Source organism: Globicephala melas, chromosome 11 (genome assembly GCF_963455315.2).
Source record: "Globicephala melas chromosome 11, mGloMel1.2, whole genome shotgun sequence".
NCBI lineage: Eukaryota > Metazoa > Chordata > Mammalia > Artiodactyla > Delphinidae > Globicephala > Globicephala melas.
In genome coordinates this window covers 22792040-22816240 of record NC_083324.2, presented here as the reverse complement: position 1 = coordinate 22816240, position 24201 = coordinate 22792040, and the positions used below count along the sequence as shown (strand labels likewise).

Genomic DNA, 24201 nt, shown 5'->3' with positions numbered 1-24201 from the left:
GCAACAGTCATTCATCCTCCCAAAGTTCCCTCAAGTCTCATCCTACTACACCATCAGCTCACCATCAAGCAACAGGGTGTTAAAAAAAGGATTACAGCAAACTCTACCTAATGAAAAGCAGAACCCCCTCCCCAATTTTTTAAACAAAAGACACAAAATAAGACTATAGAAAGAAATACAAACAAACCCATTATCACAATAAATAAAATCATTTCTAAAAATAGATTTTCAAAATGGGTAAAGAAACATAAACTCCAGCTATATGTTTTCATGTTTTCTTTTTTTTACAGTGAATAAACTAAAACAAAACATGAAAGACAGGAAATGAAAAAGACATGCTAGTAAAGCAGTAACCCTTCTAAAATCTGGGGTTATAACAACAGACACAATAGAACCTAAGTCCAAAGCATTACTGGGGATAAAGAAGAATACTAAAATAACATAAGGAATAACTCTCTCAAAGATGTAATAACTATTAATTTATACACATCTGACAATACTACCTAATGTATATATAAAGACAAATTGAAACTGGGTATTTTAACACAACTCTATTAAAGATGGAGAGACCAATCTAACAAAAACTTCATAAGGATAGAGAAGATTTGAAGACAGAATTACTATGTCTGATTTAATAGCAATATATTGAATTCTCTACCAATAAATTCTTTTCAAATATAAATGTGTCACCTATAGTAATTAACTATGTCATAAAGAAATATCAACAAACTTCAAAATTTCACTATCATACAGACTATATTCTCAACAAACTTCAAAGTTTCACTATCATTACATAATTATCATTATGGTAATAAAGTTAAAGTGGAAACCAAGAATTAAAAAATAGCTTAAACACTACATGTTTAGAACCTTAAGAAATTCACTGCTACATAATTCATGATCCCAAAGGAAAATTACAGTGAGAATTATAAAATATTTAGGACACAGCACCAATGAAAGATAACATAAACTAATGAGATGTAGATTAAAAAAGAACAGAGATAAGTTTAAATACATATGTGCAATGTCAAGAAAGACCAAATATAAATGAGTAAATAAACTGAAGATCTAGAAAAATATTTTTGGAAAAGTAAATCCAAAAAGCAGAAGAAAACATAATAAACATGATCAAGAAATCAATGAAACAAAATTACAATAGGAAGAATTAACAAAACCAAAAACTGGTTCTCTGAAAACAGACAAATTTCTAGAAAGACTAATTTTTTAAAAAGAGATGGCATAAATAAACAATAACAGGGACAAAAAGGAGACAGACACATTACAGATCCTAAAAATTTAATTAATCTGAGAATAAAGGTAATTCTATTCCCCTTGCTAGTGACTGAAGTAGGAATAGTTACTTGACAACTCTCATGAAAAGAACAAGACAAAATGGGAAAAATTTTGTAGAAAGCTGTAGAACCTTCTGAAATCTTGGCCTCCCTCCCATCAAAGTACGGAACAAGGAGCAGAATTCAAAGTCATGTTACACAAGATGTCCAGAGAGGACCCATGGCCCATTCTCCATCTAATTAAGAAGCCACCGGCTTCCCTGGTGGCGCAGTGGTTGAGAGTCCGCCTGCCAATGCAGGGGACATGGGTTCGTGCCCTGGTCCGGGAAGATCCCACATGCCACGGAGTGGCTAGGCCCGTGAGCCATGGCCACTGAGCCTGCGCGTCCGGAGCCTGTGCTCCGCAACGCGAGAGGCCACAACAGTGAGAGGCCCGCGTACAGCAAAAAAAAAAAAAAAAGCCAACACTTAGCAAATCTGACCATAGTCCTTGATCATACATTCCTTTCTTTCCCATAGCTCTTCAACTGCCAAAATCGAAGCACATTTCTTCCACAAGTTTCCTAACCTAGACACAACCCTAAAATATTCTTGGGGATTGATCAGGTATAATCTATGTGCTTCAATGTTCTAATTACATTACCAGTTAGCTGAAGTTAAATGTAAAAAAAAAAATAATTTTGAAAATATTCATTAATTTGTGAAAGCAATTTTGGGAAAAGTATCCTAGCAAAGTGAACCTTTAATATAAAAAGATGCCAATGGGACACTTATTTAGATTTTGGTTGGTGACCAGTATATTCCCATTTGAGTTTTCTGGGGTTTTTTTGCTTTTAGTATATACGACTTCCTTGTTCTTCATCAGAGTACTTGAAATTGAAGTCATAGATTCTTGTAATTTTTTTTCCTTGCAATATATTTAGACATACAAGATTATGAGATCTATAATATTCTGTTACTCTCATTCATCAATAGAACATAACATATTACTGGTTCTTCTCCCACTGGAGGAGTATGCTATGAGGACCAAACCTTTTTTTCCCCTGTCTTTCCCTCATTTGTTAGGAAAACAATTCCGTGGTCCCCTCAGATTGCTGACATTTGGATAAGGCAGCATAAAACTGGTGAGTTTTCTTATCTCCCTACAGAAATTGAAAATACACATAGGGTTTTCTTCTAAAACACAGAATAGAGTGCCTATAATATAATCTGGACTAGAAGTCAGGACTCATGGGGCCAATTGTTCAGTCTTAGCCTTCTGAGATACTGGGGGATAAATCATTCAAGAATCTCTTGGCACCTCTCTGGGCTGTACCTATAAACGGTAATTAGAGTAGAGCTCTCTACCATCTATTGTGATACGTAACTATCTCAAAGGAGTAGCTGACAGCTTAGTTAATACATGAGTATAAATCACTTTGAGCTTCTCAGAGGAATGCAAAATGTACATTAAATACAAAGTCTAGCGATACAGGAAGGGAAATAGAAACTGTGAATCATGAACACAGCACGAACAGGATAGGGTTTATGTGGAATACGACTGCAGTCTGTAGATGAAAAAGGGAAATGATGCAACTGATGGAATGGGTTAATTTCTAAGGTAGGGCTGAGGAGGTAGGTGAGGCAGATTTCTGCCACAGACTTACAAATGGGCAATTGTGCAGCCATGGCAACTTTGGTACAGCTTAAGGTCCGAAATGGTCTGGCCCCTGCCCACCTCTCTGTTATAAGATTGGTTACATCAATGGCCCAATTCTTCGTCTTTTCCTGTATCCATGACTTTCGACATGCGATTTTAACCAACACCCACCAAAAAGTAGAGTGTATTTATATTATCTTGATTCTAAATTTAGTCATGTAATTTGTTTTGGCCTACAGAATGTTAGTAGTTGTGATGCAAACAGATGCCTAAAAAAGTGCTTGCGTTTTGGGTTTTGCTCTTGCTCTTCTGTGATTGTTAGAACATGCCCTGGCAAGGATGGTGAAGGATGAGACACATAGAACAGAGCCAAGTTGTCCAGGTGTCCCAGCCAAAGTTAACCTAAATCAACCATCAGCTAGCTGGTTCGCAGACATGTCATATAGAGTCAAATCATAAAGAGCCCAGCCTAAACCACTGACTCAGACTCGGGAGCAAAATAAATGCTTATTGTTTTAAGCCACTGCGTTTTGAGGTAGTTTGTTATACAACATTCATGTGGCAATTGTTTGGCTATCTCTCCAACACTTTCCCCCTTGCTTTCTGTAGTGGAACAACATTAGACATATCAATTTAAGAGACTGGGCCATGTACCCCAGCACAAGATCCTCGCACATGCAATTCCGCCTCTACCTAGAACTGTCTCTTACGCTTCTCTCCCTCATCCCTTATTAGCCAGTACCTTAATTCAGTATATTTATTCATCAATTCTTAGCTCAAAAGCAGCTTCCTTAGGCAAGCCTTTCCTTCCATCCTGGGGTAAGACAAATTTCTTTACCAGAGATTTGTGTTATTTTATATGTGTTACTTTATATCAGAACATTTTTCTCCTGACGTCTCTGTTATTAGCTCTACTCTAACTTTTGTGACCTTGATTTGAAGTCTGTCTTCTACATTGGGTTGCAAAGGCCAAGAGTTTAGAGAACACAACTGTTATCTGGGTCTCCATGGTGCCCTAAGGCAGTGGACACCTAATACAGGAATTAGTACCAGTTTTTAATGAATAAAGAAAGAAGTTGTAGCAGATGTATCTGTCCTCCACCTTCTGTTGGTAAGGACAGTTAACAACTTACATCTGTATACTTCTCCATAGTAATGCCCTTGAGTGACAGGAGCTGTCTCATTCAGAGATACCTGAGAGGTTACCCAAAACAACACTTTCCTCCAAGGGGAGCCCAATAACCAATGATGATGCAGGTACTGAATAGTCCGGTCTGCTTTCCTCTGGATGAGACAACCACTGCCACTAAGCTCATGGGATGTGGCTTAGGCAAGATGTCTCTTGAAACTACATCTTTATCTAGTCCCTTCCTTTGGACTATGCCATTCCCCCTCATCCCTCTTAGGCTTTTCCAAAGAACTTGATCTCAATAAATTATTTGCATAAGAAGCTTTGTTTCAAGTTCCGCTTCTAACCAAACCAAACCAAAGACATGAGTTCAGGTTGAGCATTTCTCACTCATCCAAGAAAGAAAACTAAGAACCCTGAAATATTATCCATTGGGAAAAATTTTTGGATAGATGAAACTAAGAACTTACTTTTCTCAAAGGGTCCAGAAATTCACAGATGTCTAATAATTTCAGGGTTGGTTAGAGCCTCCACGATTATTAATACTAACTCCTTCAAATATAAGATTTTAAGTGGGTAAATAAAATGTAGGAGCATATAGCAAAGTTTTATTCCTTCCTGGAAATGTGGGTTTCCATAATTGTACCACTGTACAATAATGCAATTCTCCACAAAACTGTCCAAGTAAAGAGCATGTTTGATATCTGACTACCAGGATTTTCATCTTTACTTATAGATGTGGGTAGCTGCTTTGAGAAGGTAACTAAAGAAGAGGTGATGGTGGCTGCAAAAATGCCCATAATGTAATGTTAAGAGAAAAATGATATAAAGCTGCACATAGTGCAATACTAAATAGTAAAACAAATCTATCCATCTATTTGCCTATCAAGGCATTGAAAAATAAATGAAGCATACCAAGATGTGAACAGTAGCAGTGGAATTATGTGAGATTTTAATTTCCTTTTTCATATTTTCTTAGTTTCAAAAATTCTAACCAAAAGCACGACTGTAATGTTTTTACATGGTAAAAAAAAACCAAACAAAAAACAACCAAAATGAGCAACTGAGCAAAAAGATCATAGAGAACAATGGCATTTTTTTTCTCCTAAATGAACTCAGTTCAACAGTCTATGAAGGGGGTTGTCCACTTCGGGGAAGAAGGAGTAGAGGCACTTTCCTCTTTTCCTTTCAAAAATTACAACTAAAAATCTTGCACATTATGTATAAAACAAACATAAGATGACCTGAAAGGTGAAGAAAAGATTTCCTAGGCACCTCAGGAAACCAGGAACAAGGTGGCAAGTTTACTGGGTTTTCCTTTTGTCCCATATATTCCAGACTTGGAACTACAGAACCTGGCAACGTGGAAATGCCAATGGGTACAGATAAGAAAAGCTCCAACAAAAGCCTGTTCTCTGTAGCCAAAGGACAAGAAAAGGAGGAGCCTAGCAAGAAAGAAAACATTTAGACCATCATTTCGCTACTTCACTGAGGAACCACAGAAATAACCTGTGACCCACCCCACCCAAGCAAGCAAAAGACAACTAGGGAGCCTAGACTTCCACTTTGACCATGCTGTAAGGAGGTGCCCCACCCTCCTGTGTCCAGGCCAAATTGATTACTTTCAATACTGCAGCTAGCCCAGGAAGAGTGAGAGTTAAGCAGAGAAATGTTTAAGACATGAAAATGTTCAATACTTTTGTGTAAAATATGGTATTCTGTGCACTTGTCATATGTAAGAAATGTTTAGATTAACAAGTCAGCATCATGTTTCCAATCTAATGTGTGTATGAGCACTTGAAAAATACTTGGATTTTAAACTGGAATCTTACTAAGTATCAATACATAAACAATATTAGCACATTTAAGATAATTTAAGAATTACTATTTTAAGTCTGACTATTTTAACTTATTTAATTTAATTTATTAGATTTCTGAGAATTCCTTAAGTTCTTGGGATGGCTTGTCATAGAGTTGAGAACAATCAAAACTAAAATGGAACATATTAAATCTGTATGACAGTTTGAGTGTTTAAAGAAATTCCACTAAGCTTAAAAATAGACCTAAACATGAAACAAAGGCCCCTTAAAAATGATTTGTTAAAATTAGATAGATTTACAAATAGAATAAGAAGATCTATAAGTTTAGGAAGTAGGCTTTAAGATTTATAACTTAATCAATATTAATTTTTAAACCAATTTAAATCTCTGAAAAATCTTTTCAGGGCATAAAAGCTGCCCCCAAAGACATAAAATCCCTCACATTGACATAAACATTACATGAACACATGGTATGATTATCATCTATGGAAAATTCATCTCAGGTCTTTCTAGTGTTTCATTTTACATCACTTCTCTAAGTCCTGTCAAGTGCCAGTGAGTAGTTCTAAGCACATCTGGATGGTCCATTCCTTGAGTAGAGGGTTTGTCTTTATGTACTGTTTTCTCCCAGCAGCTGCCACATTGCTGGGGAAGAGCAGATGTTAGATAAACATTTGTTTGAATTAAATTTAATTAGCTACATTTTTCAAGCTCTAATTTTAAAATGACTTTTGCTGGGACCATGATCCTGAAGAGGTTTTGTGTTCATGGCACACTTTCAAGCACTAGAATTTTAGATATTATGCTTCCAAGGACGAAAACACTCAGTAGAACCTTCAACATACTAGCCATATTTGCAACTTGAGCACTAAAGTGATGACACGTCCGAGCAGCATTTGGTCCTCTCCAGCAGTCTGTTGCAGTTTGGGAAGAACTGTCGAATGGCTTGAACACAATTTTTATATATGCAGGAGGCAAAGTCTGCCACGTTCCTTTTAACCAGTCATGTTTCTGCAGTGCTGGCTTGTCTTTACATTACGCTTCTTCTTAAACAGCAAGTTTTATCCCCACTAAAGGCTTCAACATAGATCCACATACTCTTTGACATGCATCACTTGAACCCAATGGGACATAATTTCAAGGATGAGAATTTTAGACACCACACTTCAAAGGTTTAAGGGACTCCAAACAAATGAAACACTTTTAATATCTCACAGCTCATACTGTAGAAAAAATAATTCCTATGTATTGAACAATATTGGGGGTGTATATCCATGAAATATATACTAATTGAGGATCACTAATTATTCCAATCCCAGGCCTAAGATTAAATTACCATTTATTCTGAGATACTACAATGTAAAGTGAATGAGGAGGTTATTTAAATAGATCATTTTAAAAACAAACTTTTACTTGGGTCTATATTGACCATATTTTCTTTTCTTTTACAATTTGATTTTTATCCTCCCAACATAGATTATTATTTAAAAGAACAGTATGATTTACTAAGTTTTCACTTAGTGAAGATTTGCATTGCAAATTAATTCAAGACCCCTAACAAAGGACTGCATAAATGAATTTATATCTTTTTAACTTGAACACATTCATCTACTGAGCAAAATCTTCTCCAGTTTCACTTGATACAGTATATTTGGTAACTTTATTTTTATTATATCAGTAACCCATATTTACCACAGTAAATTAGTAAATACAATTACATCAGGGTTTCTCAATCTCAGCACTATTGATTTTTTTTTTTTTTTTTTAGCAGTACGTGGGCCTCTCACTGTTGTGGTTTCTCTCATTGCGGAGCACAGGCTCCGGACGCTCAGGCTCAGCGGCCATGGCTCACGGGCCCAGCCGCTCCGCGGCATGTGGGATCTTCCCGGACCGGCGCACGAACCCGTGTCCCCCGCATCGGCAGGCGGACTCTCAACCACTGCGCCACCAGGGAAGCCCAGCACTATTGATTTTTGGGCTGAACGATTTTTCCTTGTGGAGGGCTGTCCTGTACGTGAGGATATTTAGCTGCATTCTCAGTGCTATTAGAAGTGAGCTGCATTCTCCCAGTTGTAACAAACAGAAGTCTCAGATATTGCCAGATGTCCCTGAAGGAGAAAAACTGTCCCCAGTTGAGAACCAATAAGTTAAATTAAAAGAAAACAAAATTAATTTATATCCTTATGATACATTTTCTATGTATACAGATATAAACACATGAACAAATTTTTAAAAATATTATCTCATGTATTGTTTGTTACTGCTCTTCTGTAGCATATATTATGAACACTTTTAAAATTAAACTATAGTTGATTTGCAATATTATATTAGTTTAAGGTGTACAACATAGGGATTCAATATTTTTATAGATTATAATCCATTTAAAGTTATAAGATATTGATTATATTTGCTGTGCTGTACATTACATCCTTGTATCTTATTTCATACATAGTAGTTTTTTTAATATAATTTGGATATTAACCATTATCAGGCATAACATTTGTAAATGTTTTCTGCTATTCCATTAAGTTTTTTTTCACTTTGCTGGTGGTTTTGTTTGTTTTATCATGGTATACAATCATTTTTGTATATTGTTGAATTTACTTTGCTAATATTTTGTTGAGCATGTTTACATCTATATTCATCAGAGTTTTAGCCTGTAATTTCCTTTTTTTATGTCTTTGTCTGGTTTTAGTATCAGGGTTATGGTGGCCAGGTAGAATGAATTTTGGAATCTTCCCTCCTCTTCAGTTTTTTTGAATAGTTTGAGAAGGATAGGTATTAGCTCTTCTTTATAAGTTTGGTAGAATTCCTCCATGAAGCCATCTGGTCCTGGACTTTGCTGGGAATTTATTGATTACTGATTCAATGTCAATAGTAGTGATAGGTCTGTTCAGATAATCTATTTCTTCCTGATTCAGTTGTAGAAGATTGTATGTTTCTAGGAATTTATCCATGCCTTCTAGATTGTCCAGTTTGTATATAACTGTTTGCAGTATTCTCTTACAGTTGTTTGTATCTCTGTGATATCAGTTGTAATTTCTCTTCTTTCATTTGTGTGTGCGTGTGTGTGTGTGTGTATCTGGGTCCTCTCTCTTTTTTTCCTAATGATCCTTGCTAAAGGTTCATCAATTTTGATTATCTTTTCAAAAAAACAGTTCTTGGTTTCATTGATCTTTTCTTTTAGTTTTTTTGGGGTTTTTTTCTGTTTCATTTATTTATACTCTGATCTTGATTTTTACTTTCCTTTTGACGACTTTGGGCTTTGTTTGTTCTTCTTTTTCTAATTCCCTTAGATGGTAGGTTAGGTTGTTTATTTGAGAATATTTTTTTTTGTTTCTTGAGGTAGGACTGTATCACTATAAACTTCCCTATAAGAACTGCTTTTGCTGCTTCCCATAGATTTTGTATGGTTGTGCTTCTGTTTTCATTTGTCTTGAGATATTTTCTGATTTCCTTTTTGATTTCTTCATTGACCCAGTGGTTTTTTATTAGCATGTTGTTTAGTCTACATGTGTTTGTCTTTATTTTTATTCCTGTAATTGATTTCTAGTTTCATACATTTGTGGTAAGAAAAGATGCCTGATATAATTTCTATCCTCTTAAATTCGTTGAAACTTGTGTTATGGCCTAGAATGTGAACTATCCTGGAGAATATTCCATGTGCACTTGAAAAGAATGTGTATTTTGATGCTTTTGGATGAAATGTCCTGTAGATATCTATTAAGTCCAAATGCTATCATGTGTATTATGAACACCTGTTCACAAATAAGCCTGTGTCTACTTCATCATTCTTAATGGTTACATAGTATTCCACTGATTAGACAGAATATAGTTTATTTGCTCAATTACCTATATTTAGATATTGAAATTATTCTCAATCTTTCTCACACACAATAATGTGATAAAAGTGCTCACTTGGCTAGCTAAGATATTCTTGGGTATCACTTGCTTTCCCTAAGAATTTTACATATTTTGTTTCACTGTCTTCTGCTATTAAAAATGGTTGGAGAGAAATATAAGTCCAGTATGATTGTCTCTCTCTTGTATATTCTCATTTGTATGTTCAGTCACGGCAGTGAAGCATTCTCTATCCTCAAAGTTGAGAAATTTGGTCTTTAAATAGTCAAATTTTGTTATTGATATTTCCTGGAGTACAGTGTTCTTTTCGTTGTTGAGGCATAATTCCACATTCTTTCCAATGAGGTTTTGTCCTATCTTTAAAAGAACTTTCATTTTTGGCTGTTGGTATCCCTCCTTCAATGGCACCAATTTTCTTTATGTTGTATTATCTGTTTGTTATTTTCTCCTAAGTGCTTTAAATTCTTCATTTTCCCCTTTGCATTCATTGTGAATCATACAATCCTTCATTTAACATCAGTGTTTCAGCTTTTTTTCCCTTTAGTACTTTTTTTTCTTTTGGTATCTTTATTTTAATTATACCAATAGCCCGTATTTACTATCATAAGTTAATAAATGCAGTTAAATGTGGGTTTCTCAGCTTTGACTCTAATGACATTTGGGGCCAGAAAACTCTTCATTGTGGGGTGTGGGGGTCTCCTGTGCATTGTAGTGTATTTAAGATTCATTGATCCTTGTGACTTATTTATTAGTTCTTGAATATTGTTGTTCTGGTCCTCAATTGGTTTCCTTAGCTCCCTTTACTTCCTCTATTTGTTTGTAAGTCAGTGTGATCATGTTTTTGTTTATTAACTGAATTAATATTCTTCTTAAGTTCTTCCATACCATGAAGCTTTATCAGTAATATGTTTTCTGTTTCTTGAGTAATACGTTTTATGTTTTTCCAAAAGGGGTCATTTGTCTGTTGTATGTGGAGCTTCTCTCTTTCTCCTTTACTGTGTAGCACAGATACCATGCTCTTCATTTTCTTGCTCATCACTGACACAGGCCATCTCTTTATTATTTTTTGTTCCGAAATAGTGTGTGCAAATTCTCTTTGATTCACTGCCCCCCTTATCTGAGATCAGTTGTCTACCTCTCTGAGAGCTGGAAAGTGATATTCAACTCCTTTCCTGAGTCTGTGCCATGGTAAAAATTCTGGGGGAGGGGAGGGGTGGATGGGAAACTGTTCAACTGGGCCAGGGTCATCTTGATCTAGTTGGTAGTGTATGCTGTCACCATTCACATTTCCTTGATGGTGGTGAAGAGATATATCCTTTGGCATCAAATCCTGTGCAAAGGCATTTCTTCGCTGTGCAAAGGCATTTTAGTTTGATGTAGTCCCATTTGTTTATTTTTGCTTTTGTTTCCCTTGCCTGAGGAGACATATCCAAAAGAATATTGTTAAGACTGATGTCAAAGAACATACTGCTGATGTTTTCTTCTAGAAATTTTACGGTTTGCGGTCTTACATTTAAATCTTCAATCCATTTCGAGTTTATTTTTGTACATGATATGAGAAAGTTGTCCAGTTTCTTTTGCATGTACCTGTCCAGTTTTCCCAATACCATTTATTGAATCTTTAACCCATTTTGAGTTTATTTTGTACATGGTATGAGAAAGTTGTCCAGTTTTCCCAATACCATTTATTTAAGAGGCTGTCTTTTCCCCATTGTACATTCTTGTCTCCTTTGTCATAGATTAGTTGACCATTTATGTTTGGGTTTTCATTTCTAATTTTATTTATTTGGGTCTTCTCTTTTTTTCTTGATGATTCTAGTTAAAGGTTTATCAATTTTGTTTTTTCAAAGAACCAGCTCTTAGTTTCATTAACCTTTTCTGTTTTTTTTTTTAGTATCTATTTCATTTACTTCTGCTCTTTCTTTCTTTCTACTAACTTTGGGTTTTGTATAGTCTTCTTTTTCTATTTCTTTAGGTATAAGGCTGATTGGTTATTTGAGATTTCTCTTGTTTTCTGAGGTAGGCTTGTATCACTATAAACTTCCCTCTTAGAACAGCTTTTGCTATATCCCATATATTTTGGATTGCATGTTTTAATTTATATTTGTCTCCAGGTATTTTTTTGTTTTCCTGTTTGATTTGTCCAGTGATCCGTTGGTTGTTTAGTAGCATATTGTTTAGACACCATGTGTTTGTGTTTTTTGTGGGTTTTTTTTTCTTGTAGTTAACTTCTAGTCTCAAAGTTTTGAGGTCAGAAAAGACGCTTGATATGATTTCAATTTTCTTAAATTAACTTAGACTTGTTTTGTGGCCTAGCATGTGATCTATCCTGGAGAATGTTTCATGTGCGTTTGAAAAGAATGTGTACTCTGCTGTTTTTGGATAGAATGTCATACAGTTTGCCTGGTCTAGAGTATCATTTAAGACCAGTGTTTCCTTATTGATTTTCTGTCTGAATGATCTGTCCATTGATGTAAGTCCTGTAGTATTACTGTGTCACTCTCAATTTCTCTCTTTATGGTTGTTTATATTTTTTTATGTATTTAGGTGCTCCTATATTTAGTGCATATACACACACACACACACACACACACACACAATTGTATCTTCCTGTTGGATAGATCCCTTTATCCTTACATAATATCTTTCTTTGTCTCTTGTTACAGTTTTTGTTTTGAAGTCTCTATTGTTGGTTATAAGTATCACAACCCCAGCTTTCTTTTCCTTTCCATTTGCATAAAATACCATTTCCAGCTTCTCACTTTCAGTCTGTTTGTGTCTTTAGATTTCAGGTTAGTCTCTTCTAGGCACCATATACATGGGTCTTGTTTTTGTATCCATTCCGCCACTCTGTGTCTTCTGATAGTATTTGGTCCATGTGTATTTAAAGTAATTATTGATAGGTATGTACTTATTGCCATTTTGTTAATTGTTCAGGAGTTGCTTTTGTGGTTTTTTTTTGGTTCCTTTCTTCTTTTTTTGGTCATTCCCCTTGTGGTTTGATGACTATCTTTAGTGTATGTTGGGATTTCTTACTCTTTTTTTTGTGTGTGTATCTATTACAGATTTTTTGTGATTACCATGAGGTTTATATATGGCCATATATATCTATATATATATCGATATATAGATATATAGATAGATAGATAGATAGATAGATGATTTTAATTTGCTGGTCTCTTAAGTTTGAATGCATTTTAACAATCCTGCATTTTTACTTCCCCACCACATTTACTGTATTTGACATCATATTTTACAGATTTTTGTGTATCCCTTAATTAGTTATTTTGGGTATAGATGATTTTACTACTTCTGCCTTTTAACCTTCCTACTATCTTTATAAGTGGTTGACCTTTACTGTACAGTTGCCTTTATCAATGAGATTTTTCCTTTCATAATTTTCATATTTCTGGTTATGGCCTTTTCTGCTTTTCTTTTCTGCTTAGAGAAGTCCTTTTAACATTTCATATAGAGCTTGTTTTGTGGTACCAAATTCTTTTAGTTTTTGCTTAACTGTAAGACTCTTTTTGAAATCTGAATGGTAGCCTTGCGAAGTAGATTATTCTTGGTTTTAGGGGTTTTTTCCTTTCATCACTTTAAATATATTATTTCACTCCCTTCTGGCCTGCAGTTTGTACTGAAAAGTCAGCTGATATTACGGGAGTTCCCCTATATGTAACTTGTTACTTTTCCTTTGCTGCTTTTAACATTCTCTCTTTGATTTCTGCCATTTTAATTACAACGTGTTTGGTGTGGAGTTCTTTGGGTTGACCTTGTTGGGACTCTCTGTGCTTTCAGGACCTGGATGCCTGTTTCCTTTCTCAGGTTAGGAAAGTTTTCAGCTATTATGTCTTCACATATGTTCTCTGTCCCTCCCTCTCTCTCTTCTACTTCTGGGACCCCTACAGTGGGGATGTTAGTATGCTTGATGTTGTTCTAGAGGTCTCTTGAACTGTCCTCTTCTCTTTTTGTTCTTTTTTCTGTTTAGCTTATTTTCACTACTCTGTCTTCCTGTTCATTGGTCTGTTCCTTTGATAATATAAATGAAGAGCTGGAAAGAAAACCCAACCTATGCCTGTATTAACACATGCAACTCCTAATACAAGGCCTCTTACCTACATATCTATCCATCCTGTATCTAGAACAGCTTTATTGAGAACTCATATACTATAAAATTCACCCTGAAAAGTATACAGTTCAGCGGTTTTTAGTATATTCAAAGAGTTGTGCAACCGTCACTGCTATCTAATCTCAGACCATTTTTGTCACCCCAAAAGAAAACCCATTAGCAGTCACTCCCCATTCTCCTCTCCTCTCCAGTTCGGGCAACAACTAATCTACATGCTACCTCTATAGATTTATGTATCATGGACACTTCCTAAAAGTGGAATCATATAATATATGGCCTTTGTGACTGGATTCCTTCATTTGGCTTAATGCTTTCAAGGTTCTTCCATGCTGTAGTATTCCTGTACTTTATTCCTTTTTATTCATGAACATGGATATACTCCATTTCTTTTATCCAGTCATTGGCTGATGGACATTTGGGTTGCTTCCACTCTCTGGAAAAACTTTCTGCAAACAATTTCTTTATTTTAATAGATTGCAGCTTATCTAGTCTTTGTTTGTAGCTTGTGCTCTTAATACAAGGTCTTTTAAACTTCCCCTCCCCCCCTCAGGGGAAATAATTATAAAGATTTAGGGTACATGAATAGTCAACATTAAAAGACAACTGAAAATTAACTCCAAATAAGAACCTCCAAATCTTCCAGTCTACCCCAGTTTCTGTTTGATCTTTGAGAACAGATCTCTAAATAACTGCTACATAATGACTGTATTTCATTTCTTTCTCCTGTAGCTAGGAAAAGGGCTAGAAGGGCTCCCAGTTAAAAAAACAAACAAAAAAAACATGCCTGCACACACAAGAGAGGAACAAGAAAAAAGATATATTTTTCCATAGTTGGCATATAAAATCTAATTGATTTGTGATGTTTGGCATAAGGTACCTAAGAATTGCAACTGGCCTATTTTGAATATTAAAATATGAGACAAGACTTCTGGACCTAAATTTTCCAGAAGAATAATGATACTTCTATCTAAATTTTCTCCTACTTCTATGATAATACTCTCTCCAGCCTTCACCTTTCCTACCCCTCTGCCTTTTGTCTTGTGGATGGTCATCATTTTGTGTATCAGGGAAGGCAATGAATTAGCAAAAAGGCACTTGGAATTAGGTCCCTAGAAAATGGCCCCTGCCTTACGGCTTATTGTGCGAGTGTAGAAAGGTGCCATTCCCATTATAGTCTATACAACTTGTCCAACTGCACAGGACGATCTTTCAGCTTTTAAATTTTCCTTCCCAAGGTATAAGGTACACTAAAAAGGCAAACGATTCAAGCACCCAGCTTGCTAAACATCTTTGCCTCTAACATTCTTTCACATTATCCAATGCTATCAGCAGCATAACTATACTGGATTTGGGTCCTTACAGGTTTAAAACAAAAAGCACTAGCTTTGGATTCAGAATATCAGACTTCAATCCTGACCAGTCACATATCGGTATTGTGTTCTTAGTCATGTTCTTACCTGCCCTGAGATACATACCACCTGTAAAACATCTCATCTGTAATAAAGGAATGATAAATTCACAGGGATGCTAAGAGGACTAATTAAGGCAACAGCTGTAAAGTTCCTGGAACAAAGGAGGCACTGAATCAATGTGAGCTCCTCTGATGTGAAAGTAATGCATAAAAAACCAGTAGATTTAGACTACAGAGCTGTGCTGTCCAAAATAGTAGCTACCAGCAACAAGTGGCTAATAATTATTTGAAATTAAATAGTCTTTAAAATTCAATTCTCTGTGCTTAATGGTCATATGTGGCTGTATAATGGACAGCACCAATACTTATCACTGCCATCATCACAGGAAGTTCTATTGGGCAATGACACACTAGAAGTGATAGAATTTCACAGGAACCAGAAGTCCAGAAGCCTAAATTTTTGCCACTAACTATGTAACTTTAGCAGAGCAACTTTATCTCACTATGTTTCCCCAAAGATAAAATGAAATAATGCCTTTACAACAATATTGTAAGGATCAGGTGCACTGAAATCACTTTTTCCTTCACTTTCTTATCATCTTCCCAGGACCCCAAGATTAAATTATGCACAAAAAATTCTCTAGCAAGGATCACTGTGAGTATGACTCGATAGGTACAGCTCTTTGGGAGTTCAGTATTCATAGCCATGATTTGATATTATTCCAATACACCTGTAAGTAGTTAAGAACAGCATATGTTCAGAAGCACAAAGAGCTATGTACAGGCAGTTCTTGTGGTGATGGAAAGAAGCAAATTAACATAATTTAAAAGGTTTCATTGGCAAATGGCCTTTTGCAGACTAGTCAATTTTCACAGGGTTTAAAATGCAAAGGTCAAATATCATATTTCCTATTTATTCATGTTTCACCTTAATGCCTAAATCTGCCCTTCCCAGGTTTGGAAACAATCATCTGTGCTGTCATTTTGAGGGTAATATATATAGAGAAGGTGTTGGCAAGCTTTTTCTGTGAAGGGCCAACAAGTAAATATTCTAGGGCCAGAAAATTTCTATCACAGCTACTTAACTCTGCTAGTGTAGCATGAAAGCAATCATAGACAAAATGCAAATAAATGGCATAGCTGTGTGTCAATAAAACTTTATTTACTAAATAGTCCCTCGGGCCTTAATTTGCCAACTCCAGATCTAGAAGGATATGGAAGAACATAGCCTTTCTTGCTCTTCCTCACAGTTTGTTTTTTTCTTTTCACCACTATTATATGATTTTTCATTTATTTTAATTATTTGAACATATATTGCATCCTGTAAATAATATTTTTAAATATTTAATTTAGAAATGTCAAAACATAATTTTTCCTCTCATTTTATTAAAACCTTGAATAAAAATAAAATAATTCTTTAGGATGATAATCTTTTTTCTTGCCAAAAGCAAACTGAGAGGGATGGACATAGCATATAAACTCTAAAATAACTAACTAAAAGTGATTCACAGATCCAGTCAGGTCATTTAAAATTTCCTGTCTATTTTACTAATTCATGAGTTGAATTACAACTTAAATAGAAAACTAAAATTGAGCAAAGTGCCTCAACGCCATTACCTCTTATGTGGACGTTACTGTTCAAGACAAATAAATCAAAGTCAAATATTTAGATGACTCAAGCAGCATCTATTCAAAAAACACGGTAACCTGTATGCATGGGTAAGAATGGACTCCAAAGAAATGGTGAGAAATTAACAGAATAAAATCATGACATTTCAGAGTTGGAACAGTCCTTACAGAACAATTGGTTCAACATCATTGCTCTATGGTTGATGACTGTAGTTATCATCTCTTATTTTTCTTTTCCAGAAAACACTGCTTCTTCTTATTGGATACCCAATTTCCTTATGGAATTACCCCTCCATTTCTTACTCTCAGCTCTGGTAGTTTGGGTGAGGGTGTTCTCGTTCTCAGGCCAACAAGAAGGTGTTTAACCCAGGCTGGACTCATCAGAGCCCTGTAAACTCCTGGCCAGAGGACTGGTTCAGGGATAGGTTCCTGACCTAAAGTTGATCATCTCAATTCTGGAATGTGTCTTAGAATTACCAGGAGAGAACCAACCTCAACCTCCTCCCTTCTCTTCCTTCCTCCCTTCCTTCCCTCCTTCCCTCCCCTCTTTCCTACTTTCCTCCCTTTCCTCCCTCCCTTCCTTCCTCCCTCCCTTCCCTCCTTCCTCCCTCCCTTCCTTCCTTCCTCCCTCCCTCCCTTCTCTCTCTCTCTCCACCTCTCCTTCTCCCTCTCCCTCCCACCCTCCTTTTCTTCCATCCTTTACTCTTTCTTGCCCCTGCCCCACTCCTTCTCCCTTAGGGATGCTAAGCTTGAGAATATGTACCTGGGATGGCCAGCAGCCATTTTGCCATCTTGTGGAAATGGGCTGCCTGAGAATGAAACCAACACAGAGACAAGCTGCTATGAGATGCAGAGTTCACGTTCTGAGGCTCTGAGTTTCCAGATCTAGCCTTGACTGTAACCAAAAACATCTGCCTTTTGTAATTACAAGAACAAATTGTAATTACATAATTACTATTTCTTTTTTCTTTAAGAAAGCTTTTTTCTTAAGCTTGAGTTGCTTTGTGCCACTACAAGAGAATCTATACAAATATGAGAGATTATTCAACCCAAAAAAGTGAATGTTGGTAAGTGAAAGGGTCAGGACTTTAATCTCCTCTAAATCTGATGCTGGTTCTAGGAGACAGACATGGTAGACTAGCAAATCCATTAATATCTTATGTGCAAAGCAGTTTGGGTAAAAAAGTGTGTACTACTTTTCAAGCTTCTTGGATACTGAGTACTGTGTTTAGACTGTCAACCTCCTTTTGTGGATATTCTTGCTTAGGATAGGGCCAAGTTTAACAAATACTAATCAAATTTAAAGGAAATTATTTTTCACCCTTACATATAGTACAGCTGAGACAAAGACTCGAAGGGGATGCCAGAAGGTCAGAAAATGTAGAGCACCCTGGAGGAGGTAATGTATGGACTTCAGATCCACAACCAACACCAAGTGCCCCCACTTCTACTCTGTACTCAGTATAGCTGTGGCTACACACACACCAGAAATTCAATCCATAAAAATTTATGGAAGCTATAATGTGCTGAGCAACAGGGATACTATGCAAGCAACATAAACTCAATACTTGGAGCTTCCAAGAAAATAAAGCTTCCCACTTATTTGAAAATAAAGGGCTATTTGCTTGTTATTAACCCTGTTATAAAATAATCACATGAATGGTTTAATTTCTTTATCCCCTCCTCCAAACTGTATTGATTAGAAACATCAATATGTACAGCCATGTGAACACAAGCTTTTACAAAGGACAAAAGAGTCAAATATGTAGTTTTTGTCTAGATGACAGAGTATACATTATTTCTTTTACAATACTAACTAGTTAATCTATCAAAAACCAAAACACACTTAAAAAGACACTGTTAATATTTTTCATGCATTGCATAACAATTAGGAAAGGACGTAAGATTGATCTATCAAATGAGCTCTTTCTCCATGGCAAATATGGATCTATAAAATAATGACTTTTAAACTTTTGTCCAGGGCTTCCCTGGTGGCACAGTGGTTGAGAGTCCGTCTGCCGATGCAGGGGACACGGGTTCGTGCCCCAGTCCGGGAAGATCCCACGTGCCGCGGAGCGGCTGGGCCCGTGAGCCATGGCCGCTGAGCCTGCGCGTCTTGAGCCTGTGCTCCGCAGCGGGAGAGGCCACAACAGTGAGAGGCCCGCGTACCACAAAAAAAAAAAAAAACAACTTTTGTCCAGATATAAAATTTATGAGAACAATGTAAAAACTGGTTAAAAAAAAAAAAAAAAAAAAAAAAAAGACCAACGAAAAGGTTTGGTCTGTGACACATTTGCACATTGAGAAGAAAACTGTTAATGCTGACACCTGAGCTTCATATATGGGAGGAGGTTATGTCTGTGTATTTCCTTATGCAAACTGAGGTCACGTTTTAACCTATTAGACATCTGTGGCACTTACCTGGGCTTCTGGTGTGTATATAATGTTCATTCTTTCATTAAATAATCTCTTAACAGATATGGTTGCTGATAAAGTTGAGTAGAACTGGAATAATCCTGGGACAACCCAAATCTTCTAACTTTGGAGATATGCCTAAGACACTAAGGCCAGTGTCTTAGTAAAAGAAAAAAAATGTTTGAGGAATAAAATGGATTAAAATAAGAAACACAGACATTAGAGTTTACAAAACAGAGGATTTTATTTGAATTTCTGTACAGATAAAAATTTACCAAAATTTAAACAAAAACCTGAATCGCATTCCCACCGTAAAAATGGACACTGCAAAAAAGCCGCATTCTCCCAATTACATTTTCCCAGGTGGTAGATTCTGAGGGAAAATGGGAGGGGAGAGAAGACAGAGACACTCACAGTGTAATTTAATTTTCAGTGTTGTCTCATCTTGAAATGAGCGTCAGAGATTTCCATAAGAATCAATCTTCTTCAGTTTTGATATTAAAAGGGACACTTCTACTCCAAAATCACAAATAAGGCTTCTGGCTTTATTTTTAGTGGGAGGTAAACAGCATATTCAATATTAAGGCAAATGGTAGATTACATGTATGGGGTACTGACTGCAGATCTTTCATTGTAAAATATATTTTGTAATATTTATGGATTTGCTAAACATGTTGGAGTTGGAAATTGTAAAAACTGTTGCAGTTTATAACACCTATCTGTTTCAATGTCTTAGCTGCACCTTTTGGTAATGTAATCTTGTCTGATTTTTTTTTTTAACAGCCTGTGATTTTTTGCTTGTTTGTTTGTTTTGTTTTTTTTAATTACACAGGTCGAAATGTTCACCAAAATTGTTGTAAATGAACCAGGGCCTGATCTCACATGCACACTGGTTGGCCACAAAGACTGCTCCCCAAAGCTGGCAAAATAATGCCTACGGAGCCAGCTCACCATGACAGGGAAGTATTAGAATGCACGGCATTAATTTAATGAAGACTATAAGAGAAATCAGATTATTTAGGCTGTTTAGATATTCAAGAAAATACAGATTGGAGTTTTTTATACAGTGATTCTTGCTCCTTCCTTCTCCGTTTTTTCCCCAGTGGGATAACCATTTTCTTCACAGTGATGAGAAAACCATTACTTTTTATGGGTAAATGCACTTCTTCCAAGGGATCAGGACAAAGACATCACTTCTCAGCCACGCTGGCCACAGCTTTCTTGGCTGCATCCTCCAGGTCGGCGGCCGAAGTAATGGGGAGTCCGCTGTTACTGAGAATGTTCTGGGCCTCATGGACATTGGTTCCTGGAAGGGGGTGGGGGGATGGTGTACAGTCACTGAGATGGAACTGGAGGTGGTGCCCCAGGAAGTTTCGTACAATCTGAAATCATGGGATGCCCGAGTCTCCTAACACCATTTAATTACAACTCAGTTCAGCTTTTTACGATCCAGATCTGGCTATTTAGATATATCCAGATGACAAACTTATTTTTTTCTTCTTTTCACCTCAAATGCCTGGCATTAAAAAAGATACTGCCTGTATTTTCTCTGGCATTAAAAAAATGGAAATATGAGGTTCTTAGAAGACTGTGAACAAAGAAAGATTAACAACACCTTGTTCAACTAGTTTGAAAGAGGAAAATATTCTGAAGTGGATTTATCCCTTGATTGAATAGTCTGAATACGGAGTCTAAAGAAAAAGTTATGTACAAAAAATGAGCAAGAGAATGGTAAAGCAAGGCATTGGGACGGTATGGAGTACTGGCAGTAATACGTGAGGATGCTCAGGACTGATCTCTCTGTGGTCTTTCACCAGGAAGTAAATTAAATTCAGGTTCTAATCAATGTCATTGACGGGAAAGATGATGTGACAAGATCTGTAGCAAGTGATGGTCCAGCTAGAAAAAAAGATGAAAGATAGGACTTGCAAGAGGCTAATGGACATTCTTTACTGATAGAAGCTGAAATTTCTGCTGATAATCCACACTCAAGTGGACTTAATGTGGTTCTGGCCCATTCCAGAAGTCTTTCATCTTAATGATCTCTTAAAACGAAGGGTCTGAGTTGTGACCCAATCTGAGATCTGAAGTTCAGAGAATCTGCCCACCTAAGGCCATGAATCCACTGCTTGGAGACAATGACAGTATTCAATGTGTCCATCTATGCTTCTTCCTCACTCTATATAACAAAAAGGTCAGATGCCATGAAAATGAACATTGTAGCCTCTGATGATGTCTCTTGGCCATTCCTTGTGGATCTGTAGCATTTGCGGGCCAAGCTACCCTACCCAAATGTGTTCTTCGATGACTATTTAACATGCGAAATGCTCTTCTCTTCTTTCAGTGTGAACAAGCCCCTGGGAGAAATGTGATAAAATTTAAGTGTCTTAATGAAACATCTCATCTTACATCATCTCCCATGCTTTCATCTAGTTAGCAAGACAGAGCCTCTTTATAAACAAAGACCTTGAAATATAGGCCTTGGAGGACCTCAGAGTGTAAATTAAAAGGAGGTGCTCGGTCAGCATGTTTCATACAAAAAGGCAAAGGCCAAGTTAAGGAGGAGCAGATGAGCTGAGAAGGTGGTGCAGTGTTGATTTTCCCGGGACCCTGGGTCCACCAGAGCCATGGTGAAGGGGACACTGGGCACTGTGTCTTCGGGTCAAGGCTGACTCACTGCAACTTTACACAGGAATCTGACCAATGGCCTCTAGGGCAAGCAAGAACTTGAAAGGTAGGGAAGTTGTTACCTAAAATTCCCAGCCACCGATCCTGGCTGGCCACTCTATTAGTTGCATAATTTTGGGTAAATCATTTAACTCCTTTGTGCCTCAACTTCTTTATCTCCAGACATAACATTGTGATCATCTTCCTCATAACTAGTACTGATTAAGCACTTGCATACGAGTGCAATGCTAATCTTGCACACCAGATATAATGCTAAGTGACTTACATGGGGCATATGAAAACTTTACAATGACTATGAATAAATCCCATTGTCCCTGTTTCACAGATGAGATAACTGAGGCACAGAGAGGTTCATAGGGGAACTTCTCCATAGTCACACAGGTTGTAAGAGGCAGAGATGGTACTTGAATCCTGCTCTCTTTAATTATGTTCTAACGACATGCTGGTCTGTTTCCCTGTCTTTAAAATGAGGTAATAATGCTGGTAGCACAGCTTGCCATGAGAAGCAAATGAAATAATACACGTGAAAGCATTTTGTAAAAGGCAAAGTCTCTGTGGGAGTCATGGCTGGCTGTCTTCCAAAGATCCATGCTCCTCTGCTACGGGGGGGAGAGCTACTGCTGGGAAGTGGCTGCCCAAACAGGAACTGCGTTTCCCGGGTCCCCTCGCAGACGGGAGGCTCATGTGACTGAGTTCTGGCCAATACACTGTGAGCAGAAATGAAAAACATGCCCATAACATCTCCACTGGTACTCTCTATATTCTCTCTCTCTTGGTTTTCCTTGTCTGTCTTCTGGAATGCTGTCAGCTAAGACAACCTTGGAAGACACTTTTTTCAGATGACAACGACTCCCTCAGCCCGGATGCTTGAGTAACCCTGTAGAGCAGAGCACCTGGCTCACTCACTGTCTCCGACTTTATATGAATGAGAAAGAAACTTCTAGTATGTTGCCTCTGACATTTCAGCACATACATGTTGTTATGGGAGTGAGCATTACTTTAACTAACATACTACTTTGTAAGGGTGGGAGGCAGCTTCTAAAATGGCTCTCAAATGATTGATCCCAACTTCTTGGTGCTCACGCCCCTTGAGTGTGGGCTGGAACCAGTGACCTGCCTCTAATGAACAAGAATATAGCAAAAGTAATGGAAGGTCACTTCTGAGACGAAGTCCACTTTCTGTGTGTTCACTCTGACGAAGCCAACTTCCACGTTGTGGGCGATGGGCTGCCCTATGGAGAAGCTCACGAGGCAAGGAACTCAGGGCAGCCTCCAGCCAAAAGCCAAGGACGAACTGAGGCCTTCATTCCAACAACCCATGAGGAGCTGCATCCTGTCAACAACCATGTGAGTGGGCCTGGAGGCGACCCTCCCCAAGGCAGGCTGCGACAGGACCCCAGGCTGCAACAATGTGATTGTACTTGTGACAGACCTTGAGTCAGAGGACCCATCTAAGCCGGCCCTGGATTCCCCACCACAGAAACTTCGAGATGATCAATGTTCCTTAGGTTAATCAGCTAAATTTCGGGGCAATTTGTTTTACACTGGTACTTAACTAATGCAGATGTAAAGATTTATTATTATTATTATTTTTTTGCAGTACACGGGCCTCTCATGGCTGTGGCCTCTTCCGTTGTGGAGCACAGGCTCCGGATGCGCAGGCTCAGCGGCCATGGCTCACGGGCCCAGCAGCTCCGCGGCATGTGGGATCCTCCCGGACCAGGGCATGAACCCGTGTCCCCTGCATCGGCAGGCGGACTCTCAACCACTGCGCCACCAGGGAAGCCCAAAGATTTATGATTTCATTAAGAACAACCTCAGTGTGCATTTTGATTCATTTGGTAAAGTTTCAGCCAAGGTCCCAGAGGTTGAAAAGTAGGACAGAGGATCACACTGTGGGAGGTGTTGGGTAGCAAGCTAAGGGATTCCAACATTAACCTGTAGGCAGCGCTTTCATGGAGTAGTGACGCAGCGTGAATCAAAGCCCTGACAGACACAGAATCGAATCAGTCTTTGCACCAGGAGGTCAATGCAAGTTAAATATGGAAATGTTCATCTCCTTCAACAGAGACATGGACTAGAACTCACTCTCCACCTGGCCTCCAACCTGCCAGGGAACAAATCTACGTTAAGATACAAAAGGCTCTTCTCCCTCTTCCTTTCTCAATACACAGCTCCCAAGATCCCC

At 37.5% G+C, this 24201-nt stretch overlaps 1 protein-coding gene across 1 annotated transcript in view; it reads right to left on the bottom strand.

Annotated features, from left to right (window-relative positions):
* Window positions 1-19557: 19557 nt before the first annotated feature.
* The window catches only part of SUCLG2 (succinate-CoA ligase GDP-forming subunit beta), a 259246-nt gene continuing 254602 nt past the window's right edge, over window positions 19558-24201 (bottom strand). Inside the window, exon 11 of the mRNA XM_030867675.3 lies at window positions 19558-20631. Within this exon, the coding sequence (XP_030723535.1) occupies window positions 20516-20631 (116 nt within the window). The 3' untranslated portion in view covers window positions 19558-20515. The remainder of the gene's footprint in view (window positions 20632-24201) is intronic.